Raw genomic sequence first — 10,921 nt, forward strand, 5'->3', positions numbered from 1 at the left:
CGGGTGGCTGGGGAGAGGAATTCCCCGTGTTCCGGGGAATCCGGCCAGCGCTGTGCCCTAAGTTGCTTCTCATGTGCATGTGGTTCTCCTCCTGCCCCACCCTCTCTGATGACTCCCACCTACAGCCCCCAGGGGCATCTGGGGTCACCACTCATGATCTAGAGCAACTGAGAAAGAGGACATGATGCAGGTCGACTGCTGGCTAACAAGGAAATGGGGACAGGGACCCCGATTCCTAGCTCTCTGGGTCCCGAGTGACCCGCAGCTCCCTCAGGGTCCTGACTCCTGCCCTTGGCATTTATCCCATGACCAGCCCAGAGGATGGAAGAGATGAGGCACCCGGGGGGCTCCTTGATGGGCAGCCTCTGAAGCAGAGGGGACAGGCTGAGAGCCACTGGGAGGATGAGCTGTGAACACACAGATAATGCCCGTCTACGCGGGTTGTAGACATCTGGGATTTGACAGGAAAGGCCTAAAGCCGGTGGGATTTGTAAACCCGCATGCACATTCCTAGGAATTGGATACGGAAGAGAAGAACAGCCTCTACGTGCAGTGCTGGAGGAGGCGGCACTCTGAGCACCTTCCCATGATATCACTCGAGGTCAAAGGGCAGATGCTAACACCTGCAATTGACAGAGGGAACACCAGGGCCCAGGAATGTCGGGGGATTTATCTGCCGTCAGACAGTTCACTGGAAGCTCGGCCACGGTCACGGCTGCCTGGCTGGATGTCCAGTGCATGGCCTGCCCAGCCCCCATCCCGAAGCTCCGCCCCCCAGAGCCTCCTCCAGGGACCTGGAAATTGGGACCAAGACAGCAGAGTCTCGCTCGCCCAGCCTCAGCTGGTCTCGTGAATGGAGCAGGGTATTTTTGGCCACATGGATGGAAAAATACAGAAAGCCCATCAGTATATGAAGGGGGGTAAAAGAAGTGTGAGAAGCAGAGGGTGAAAAAAGGAGGCGCTCTGTTCCCTGCAGCCTCTCGGGTCTCAGCCACGAGCTCCCTGAGGCCTGACTGTTCAGGACTTGGGTTCCTGGTGACACCCACATGCTTACAAGACACCCTTCGGTTTGCTTATGTCAGAGGCAGCTGGTTTTCGATTCATCGGGGTAAACTGAGATCGGCGGCCTCAGTGTCCTGAATTCTCCCCACCAGCCATTCTCACTGCACCTCGCAGAGCAGAGGCTAACAGACCCCCAGAACGAATGGCCGCCCCGCCATCTCGCCAGCACTGCTCCAACAGATGGGGCAGGCGCAGCTGGCTCCCTCCCGCCTTCACAGCGGAGAGCCCGAGGCTCGGGATTTGACCAGGATCACACAGATCTGCGCAAGGAGCTCAGAGAACCCCCGTTCTGGGCCTCTGTCTTTGCTAAAAGCTGATCTGGATATCCTTGGCTGACCAAAGTCGGAGACGGGGTATTTGGTGGGGACAAAAGCCAAGGCCAGCGATGTTGGCCTGTCCCCCCGATGGCCCTTGTGACACAGCCCTCGGGAGTGTGCATTCGTCCACTCATTCACACATGCCTACTGCCCCACGGAGCCCCTTCTACACTGGGCATGGCCCCAGGCGCTAGGGACACGGCAGGGAGCGTGCTGATATTGAGCTCATGTTTCTAGAGGGACAAGACTTGTGAACGAGATAATGTGGACTCAGTGAGCGAGACGCCACAGACACAACAAGCAGATATGACAACGATGAGAGGGTGGGGACGGGACTGCTTGGGCGGAGTGGTCAGGGAAGGCCTCTCTGAGGAGGGGACATCTCCTGGGGACGTGATGATGCGGAAGACACAGCCATTTGGGGTGGGAAACGTCTTAGCAGGAGAGGGAGCCGTAAGTTAGGAGGTCCTGGTTGGTCCCTGGCACTGGGCGTGTTCACGGGACAGAGGAAGGCCAGCGTGGCTGGTGTGGGGATGGAGCCTCGTGGGACATAGGAGGCAGCCGGCTTGTTCTAAGTGCAGCGGAAGCCACCAGAAGGTTTCCAAACATGCCATATACTGCACCAGCTGCTGGGGATTCAAGGAGAGAAAGACACAGTTTGTGTCCACAAAACAGGCCAGACCTGTGAACTGGCCAAGTTCAAGTAGTGGCCATAGAGCTACCACAGCATCCAGTGAGGTCACACAGGCCAGACTCCCAACCTAGCCTCGAGGCCCAGAGGGTTGGAGGCTGGAAGGCTAAGTAAAAACCAGAAAGGTAGAGAAGTAGAGGTGGGGAAGGGAGGGAGGGAAGAATCAGGGACCTGGCTGGCACCGTCTGGGCAAAGACCTGAGGGCAGGAGCCCAGGACACTCCCAGGACTGGACTGACACACTCTGCTGTTATCCTACAGTGACAAAGTTCAGGATACGATTTGGCTCACATAACCGCGAACACACCCAATTCCGGTCCTCGCGACAACCCACCCACGAGGAGGTCCTTCTGGGCCATCATCACACTGCCAGCCCGAAGGTGACAAGGCCTGCCAAGCATCTCATTCCCAGCTACCTCGGAGACCACAGGATTCGGGGACAGCGGGCATTGGACGGCCACTTGGCTGAAAGGCCTAAGCCTTTGGGTATCGGAGTCAGATGGCAGCTTGTCAGCTTCCGGTAACAGTGACACTGGCCTCTCCAGAGCAAATCCCCAGCTGCCTGTGCTCTCCCGGGGCTGTCCTAGCTGGGCAGGAAGGCAGGTCCTCTGTCCACTAGCCCGGCAATGAGGTCGCCCTTTGAGTTAATTGATAGAGCAGCAGGATGGTGACATTTCCGGAAAGATCCAACGTTTGGGACAGAGTAGCAGGACCAGGTGGGGCTCTCCAGGGAGAAGAGAGATCAGGGCAGGGTTGTCTCAGGTCATGTTTGCAGTTGACTCTCCCCCGGACTCCAGATCGTGCTGTCTGTAAGAGCTGACATCCAGCTGGGACACTGGGGATGGTGAGAAAGGTGACACCGGGGACTCAACTCTAATTAAGACACAAGTTAAAAACACATGAGCCTATGGCACCAGGACATGTACAGGCCTGTCAACCGCGGGAGGAGGCCACTTGCAAGAGCCAGCGAGACTTCAATCAACCTCTGCCAGGAACGTGGTTCTCTTAAGTGTATAAACACAAGGGAGAGGTCCACTCCGCTGGCGAGCAAATCATGCAAACTATAGCAATAAGGGGATGTCATTGTTCTGTCTATTAAATTGGAAAGCATGTTTAAAAATAGTAATACATAAACCTGGGAGAGGCACGGTGAGACAGGTACTTTCTATTTGCCAACAGAGCCTGCTGTCTGGGGTGCAATTGGGCAAAAATGCATCCAGAGGTTTAAAATAACCATAGACTCTGACCTGGTGATTCCACCTCAAAGAATCCAACCCAAAGAAGTAACCGGAGAGGTCCACAAATTTACATGAATGAGGATGTTCAGTTCAGCACCGTGTATATACAAAAAACAAAGAAAAACAATGCAGATTTCCAACAACAGGTTCAATGACTAGACATATAACATGACCTCTTACATGACCATAAAAAGTTAAATTTTCAAAAAAAAAAAAAAAAAGTTAAATTTTCAAAGAGCTATAATGACAGGTAACTCTCACAACTCAGTAAGAGGAAAAGAGTCAGTAATAAGATATATAGTATAATATCAATTTGTTTAAAATATATATATGTGCATAAGAATACAACCAGAACTAAACACAGTAAAACTTTCGTAGCAGTGGGATTCTGGGTGGTTTTTATTCTCTTCATGATATTTATCTACATTTCCCAAGTCTACAAAGGACCTGTTATTTTATTATCAGAAAAATAAAATGCTTTTATTTTTCAAAGAAAACGAGTCACCTTGGAGTCACCTGGGAGAAAAGGACCTGTGTGACCTCCAGGCAAGCATCAGCTTGTGTCCCTTTGGCTGAATTACTGTTTCTTTTGTCAGTAGGACAACAAGTCCCCACTCATCTGACCAAACCAGGCCCTCACGGCATCTGACATCAGGGAAGGGAGGTGGAGTTACTGGGAGATGGGGGACAGGCTCCCCCAGAAGGCCGCGAGTCTGGCCTGCTAAGCAGGCAGGGTTAGTGAGATAACTGGTGAGCGCCCCACTTGCCATGAACCCCCTCCTCGACAGGACTCTGCCTGCAGGGTCCACCCTGCAGGGGCTGAGCCACAGAATGCCCGGATGCTCCAGGCACCACAGTGGACCTTGTCTCGGAGGCTTGTACCCACCCAAGGGGCCAGGGTGAGCAGACTCAAGGCATGACATGCAGCCGTGTTTAATTTTCCCCCAGTCCCCGCTTCTCCCAGCCCTTCCCTCCCTACAACCTCCCTTGTCAAGGTCCCAGTTGCAGCTCAGATCTCTCCCCTGGGACTGTGGGCTGTGTCCTGCAGGCCACACGAAGCCACGGCTGCAAAGGGAGGTGACAGAAGGTGCCTCACTGTTCGGCACCCCTCACCCCCAGGCCCCGGCTCCTGCTCGGGCTTCTCCCACGATACACTCTCAGGGCTCGGTGTGGTCTGTGTCCCCGGGGAAGCCTGCTGGCTCCATGCACCTCTGAGCACAGAGACAGCCCCTTGCCTGCCGGCTACGGTTCCTCATACCCAGTGGCCTTTCCTGCCTGAGGCTCCAGGCTCGAGGCTGGGACACATGAGATGTCCTTTGAGCCCAGAGCCCCAGGCTGCCTGAGTGCTCTGCCCCCTCCCTACCGCACAGAGACTACGGCCACCTGGATTCCAGCAGAGGGGTCTCTGGAGGGATCTGGTCTCCCCAGGCCTCAACTTCCCAACCCTTAAGACACAGACGGTCTTCCCTTCCCTTGAAACCATAGAACTTCAGAGTTGGAAGGAACCTTAAAATCCTCCTACCCATACTCCTTTGTTTACCAAAGAAAAATCTGAGACACAGAGAGACAGGAAAGTCATATAACGTCACACCGCATTTCCACAGCTGCAGCAAAATGACGTCTCCCTCCAGCGCGGGTTTTCAAGCTTTAGTGAGTGTGCACTGCAGGCCCCTTTCAGGGGCTGGGGGTGGGGGGAATTAAAATGCAGATCCCCGGGCCTCACCCCGCAGGCACACATTCAGTAGGTCTGGGGGCCCAGGAATCTGCATGTCAAACAAGCTCCCTAGGTGATCAGCACACAGGTTTCTCGTCACCCGTGTGTTTTCATTCCCTACCCACCTCACTGGGCTGCTGTAAAGGGAAGGCAATGCGAGGAACTGGAGGGCTTTTTAAAGATCACTGTCTGCTGAGAAGGTGTTGATGCTTCCCTGTCTCCCCACACCTTCCCCATCTCTCCCTCTCTATCCTGCCGGTCACTTGAGCGACTTCCCAGGTCTCTTGCTTCCAGGTCTGGAGCCCTTCTGCTGAAAGAGGGATGATCACTGTTCCCTGGATGGCATACTGTCCCACTTGGCCCAGGACCTACTGTCTACGGGGAGAACCACCTGACCAGGTACAGAATCTGAGGCTGGAAGGTCAGCTGTCACCCATGAGAGTCGGGGATGGTCGGACGGGGCTGGGGCTATTCTCACCCTCCAGAAAGAATTAGGGGTGGGGTCAGACACTCCTGAGTGCAAGCTCATGTCAGTCACTAACGATGTGACCTTGTGCAAACCACTTCATTTCTTTGCACCCCGCTTGCTTCTTGTTGGGTAAGTTGTGGGTAAAGGTACAGATGGCACTTGTAAACCACAAACCGCCACCATAAGGTAGGGCCACCGGGTAAAACACAGGACGGCCAGTGACGTGAATTTCAGAAAAACAACAAGTAATCCAGTGTGTGAGAATATCCCAAACATGGCACGGGACAGACTTATACTAAAATATTATGCCTCGTTTATCTGAAATTCAGAGTGAATTAGGCATCCTGGAGTTTTGTTTGTTTGCTTTCTTGTTTGGGGTTTGTTTGCTTGCTTGTTGTTGCTAAGTTGGCCAGTGGGCATTCTGGCAGGCGTCCCCTTGTTCTGTTCCTTCAGACCCAGCACCAGCAGGCCGGCTCCCCCTGAGACCTCAGACCCAGATGCCTCCGTGCCCCCTTCCCAATCGAGCCCTGAGGAACCGCACGGAGGGGACCGGCTGCCCTGGACGGGTGACTGAGCGCTCCCATCAGCGAGAAGGCTCGCTGGCAAACGATCACATTTTTTGTGCTGTCAGAGCTAGTCAAGGTCACTTGCTCTGTTCAGTTTGCTTCTCTGGGGGAGGAGGGACAGGGGAGGTGAAGGAAAGACAATGAGGGTGGGTCCCCTCTGCTCCTTCCTCTGAATTCCCTCCCCTGGGTGCCTGCCTAGAAAGCCTTGGAGCTTGTGCCCCGTGGTGCCTGGCTTTCCTTGGTGGGAAGTGGGTGGTCAGCATGGCCAGGGAGGGGGGGAGGGGGAGCCAGGAGGTCCTGGTGCACTCCCAGCTGTTTCTAACTCTCCGTGTGACCTTGGGCAAGTCACTCCCATCACCTCTCTGGGCCTTCTAGAGAAAACGGGGTAAAAGTAACAGCACTAATGCTTATTAGTACTTACTGTGTGTCAGGCACTGTTCTAAGTACTTTATAGATAATACCCTTTTCATCCTCCCAACTAGTAAGAAGTAGAGGCAGGATTTGAACCAAGCAGCTCTGTGCCAGAGTCTGGGCACCTGGCCCCCTTGCCTGCTGCATCTGTGAAACTATGAGAGGCCCAAATGCAGGAGGAGGAGGGAAGGGGGTGACTGACACCTAGCGATCACCTACTCCTTGCTAAGATTACCACGCCCTTGACAGAGCTGACTTCGTACAACCCTCGCCGCAAACATGCTATGGGATTCTGATCTTCAGTCTGAAGTTAGAGGCAGGGAAACGGGGGCACAGAGAGGTCAGGGACTTGTCTAGGGTCATAATCTGAGTCTACATGGGAACTCAGCTCTCCCACATCAAGCCCTGGGCAAGGTGCTCCACACCACCCCACTTTCGGTTCACAGAGCTCGGGACACTGCTGTGGCCACAGAACATGGGCAGCGAGGTCAGAGCTGCTCTTGGTGCTTCACCCCATGAGATGCCGGAAGCCCCCATGCTGCCCTGCTGCTGGCTCCATCCTCTTCCCCCTGAATGAGACCAACCCTTCCCAAGGGCCTGGACACTGTTTCTTGCTCTGGACCTCTCCATCCTTACCCCCAGCCACACATCCTCATCTGGTGGCTCTTTGCTTTCCTATATTACAGACAGTAGGAAGGATAACATTTTATATTCTTTGCTCTTTCATTTACCCGCATTATCCTGACGATCACTGGTCAGATGGATTGGTCAGCATTACTGTGTCCCAATTTCACACAGCAGGAAAAGGAGGTTCAGAGAACTTTCCCAGAGTCACCCAGTTGTTAAGCCAGGACTCCAGTGTATACCTTCCAATCCAGGGCTCTGTAGAGGCCTCAGAGGTCAACCAAAGTACTTTAAAGATGAAGAAACCAAAGCCCAGACAGGATACCTGTCCTGGTCAAGGTCACAGCCATCCACGGCAGAACTGAGACTGACATCCACAGCTCCTGACCCATAACACCTAGCCCTCGAGTGAATGCTGGTGGGAGCCAATCATAGCACCTCAACTGACAACTGGGGTTCACGATGCCAGCTCTACCAAGAAGCGAAGGCAGAAGCCATCAGAACCAAGGGGAACCCCCATTCAACAGTGAGGTCTGCATCTGGACCTTCCTGTCTTCTGGTGGGGAGGGTCTGGGGAGTGAATGAAGGCAAAGTTTAAAGTTAGGCGACTCTGTAGCTTGCAGGTCAGATCTTTTTAGGACTTGTTCATGTGGGAGAGCCAGGCTGGGCTTAAAGTGCCAGCTCAGGGGCCCGTGTCTGCAGAGAAGTGACAGCCCCTATGCCTGGGATTTGTGCTTGGTGACAGTACAGAATGAATAAGCGAGCACAGGACTTCAGGACATAGATGGGCAGCATTTCTGAATTCTCAATAAATGGAAAAAATATATATTTACCCATGATAAGTCCACATCTACGTCACCTTTTATACTGTGGGTCTTTCAGCTCCGGTTCCTGTTCTGACAAACCCTCGGGGTCAAGGTGGGAGGTGGAGTCTGGCTCTGAGAGGTCACTGCTGGGACCCACGCTCACATGCTCACCAGTGGAAGCCTGGAATCCACTGAAAGTAGGGGCATTTCACCTGCTTCCCGTCCTGGGGCTCATCCTTATGGATGCTGGGGTCCCCTCTTCTCAGCTCTGCCTTTGCTTCCTTCCCACTGGCCTTCACAGGGTCTCTTACCTGCTGTGCCCTTATGTTCCTGTCTGCCACGTGGGGATGTATGTCCATGTCACTGCCAGGAAAGTGCACCAGGCAAGCAAAGGGTGCCCCAGCCCACAAGATTTTGTTCAGCAATTTCACGTCTGGGCTGAAAAGCTACCGAACGGCAAATCTTTACTGCATGACTGACGCTTAGCAGGCTGCTGCTTTCCTTCACCGGGAATATTCTCACCCCTTTTAGACAGAAGAGCAAACTGGGAGCTGAGAAACAAGACCTACTCAGGTTACAGAAGCTCTTAGAGCTGGCGGGCTCTCTCTCCATGTTCAGTGTAGTGAGATGGGTGCTGAGCTGCTGCCCACAGAGTAGGGTGTCTTCCACTTAGGAAGGGCCCAGAAATAACCCACATCCACCGGTACTAGGACCCAAAGCCCCACAAGATGATCTCGGAAATCCAGGTCCCGAACACTGTTGGAGAAACAGGGGGGAAATCAGGGCAACAAGGCCCAGAATCTCCAGAGGATTCCAGATGTGTCCCTCCCCACTCCCCTTCCCTAGCAGAGTCCCAGGAAAAGTTCAGACTGGGAACCTGGGAGGGTTACACCGGGAGCAACTCTGATCCAGGGCGGTGGCCGTGAGCGCCCAGGCCTCCCCTTCCAGGCTCAACGCGAGGCCGATCGCTGCCCTAGGCTCCCGGCCTTTGTCGGCCTCTCCCCGCGCTCTCCCTCACTCCTTTCCGTCTCCCGGTCCGGCCGGCAGGCTCACCTTTGGGCAGCTTGGACACGTTCTCCTGGATCCAGGAGAAGAGGTGGGCGAAGTCGCAGTCGCAGAGCCAGGGGTTCCCGTCCAGGCGCAGCGTGCGCAGCGCAGGCAGCGCGGCCAGGGCGGCCACGTTGAGGCTGCGCAGGTTGTTGTCGTTGAGCTCCAGCACCTGCAGCGACTCCAGCGTTTCGAAGGCGGCCTCGTGCACGCCCGTCAGGTTGTTGTTGGCCAGGCTCAGCTTGACCAGCCTCCCGGCCGAGCGGAAGGCGCCGGCGCCCAGCTGGGTCAGGTTGTTGTAGCTGAGGTCGAGGAAGGCGAGCTTGGCCGAGCCGCTGAACGTGCCCTCCTCCAGGGAGCGCAGAGAGTTGTTCCTGAAGTCCAGGTAGACCAGGTCGCCGTAGAAGATGAAGAAGCCCTCGGGGATGTGCTGGATGCGGTTCCCGGCCACCAGCAGCTTGCGCACGTCCAGGGGGAAGGGGTCGGGCACGCTGGGCAGCCCGCGGTCGCGGCAGTCCACGGTGTGCGGGTCGCTGCAGGCGCAGCCCGTGGGGCACGCGGGTCCTGGCGGGAGCAGCAGCAGGAGGCTGCAGAGCCCCAGCGCGGTGGCGGCGCCGGCGGGGGCGCGGGGCGCGGCGCGGGGGCGCATAGCCGGGACCCGCGCGAGCGGCGGCGACGCGGACGCGGCTCTGGGGCCGAGCCCTGGCGCGGGGCGGCGCGCGGGGTCCCGGAGGCCAGGCGCGGGGAGCCGGAGGGCTGCCGGGGCGGGGAGGGCTCGCGCCCGGGCGCACGGGGGCGACGGGGCGCAGCGCAGACCGACTAGGGGAGCCCGGGAGGCTCGGGCGGAGGGGGGGAGCTCCGGGGAGGGAGGGGCGAGGGACTCGCGAAGGATTTACCCGAACAGGAAATTAACCCGCCGGAAAATCCCGGGAGAGAGGCGGGAGCGGCAGGGGTGGCGGAGTGGCCGTCCCAAACGCGGCCCCGCCCGGGCACCTCATTTCCGACACCGGGCAATAAGACCTGTCGCGCGGACTTGGCGCGGAACACTCGGCGACCGAGTTCAGTGACCAAGCGCCCCCAGCCCCAGTGGATTTCAGAGGGCGTGTCAGGGTCGTGCGCCCCGCACTCCCGCGCCCGCCTGGTGCCAAAGCGCGCTCTCCGCGCGCCAGCCCTTGCAAAAGGGAGCGCGACCTGGGTCCCTCTGGCTCTGCGCCAGGGCATTCCCGGCGGGCTCTCGGGGGCCGCGCCAGGGGCTGTTGATCCGGGCTTGGGCGGGGCTCCAGAGGGCTCCAGGGAGCTCCAGGGTGGCTGGTCTTCCTTCCTCCTTTCCTCCACCGGCGCTTAACCCATCTCAGTGAGGCAGGCGGGGTCAACCAGTGGGCGCTGCCAGGGCCCCCGCTGTGGCCCGAAGGAAAGCGAGGGGCCAGTCAGCCGTTTCCACGCTGGCCCTGAGCTTGTCGGGGAACTGGCAGCCACCTGGGCGCGGATCTGCTGCTGATCTAACCAAGGCCCAGCCGAGACGCACCCTCAGAGGCCAGGGTTCCCAGCTGTGTGGCCTCAGTTCCAGTGCTTCCACACTCTGGACCCCGTGTGGCCCCTCTGTAAGATGGGAAAAGGTAATATGTATGACACCAGCTTTGGGGGAGGAACACAGAGGCAAGAAACAAAGTTTACAAATGATCTTTTCCCTCTTAATTTCTACTGCATCCTCAACAACCCCCCAGCTTTGGTCCCCAAGGAAGGTGGTCAGGGAGGTGCCAAGGCTGGCAGGACAGCAAGGAGTGGGTATGTTTAGCCTCAGGCCCTTCACCAACCCCCAAGTCAAACTCCTTTCCCTTCCCAGCCCCATTTAGGAACTTTTCTAAGGAGAAGTCCCCACAGAGCCACCAAGAGATTGTCCTGCTGTTAGCTATTTTGGTCCAAGTGTCCTGGAATTGATAAGCTCCCCCTGGACCAAAATAACCCAGGAACGGCTGT

At 56.5% G+C, this 10,921-nt stretch overlaps 1 protein-coding gene across 1 annotated transcript in view; it reads right to left on the minus strand.

Moving 5' to 3' along the window:
• Positions 1 to 10,165, minus strand: part of LRRC38 (leucine rich repeat containing 38) — a 33,964-nt gene extending 23,799 nt beyond the window's left edge. Inside the window, 3 exon segments of the mRNA XM_068537499.1 lie at positions 8,951 to 9,713; positions 9,715 to 9,763; positions 9,858 to 10,165. Of these exon segments, the coding sequence (XP_068393600.1) occupies positions 8,951 to 9,713; positions 9,715 to 9,763; positions 9,858 to 10,165 (1,120 nt within the window).
• Between the last annotated feature and the right edge of the window lie 756 nt (positions 10,166 to 10,921).

This window comes from Eschrichtius robustus, chromosome 3 (assembly GCF_028021215.1).
Source record: "Eschrichtius robustus isolate mEscRob2 chromosome 3, mEscRob2.pri, whole genome shotgun sequence".
Lineage (NCBI taxonomy): Eukaryota > Metazoa > Chordata > Mammalia > Artiodactyla > Eschrichtiidae > Eschrichtius > Eschrichtius robustus.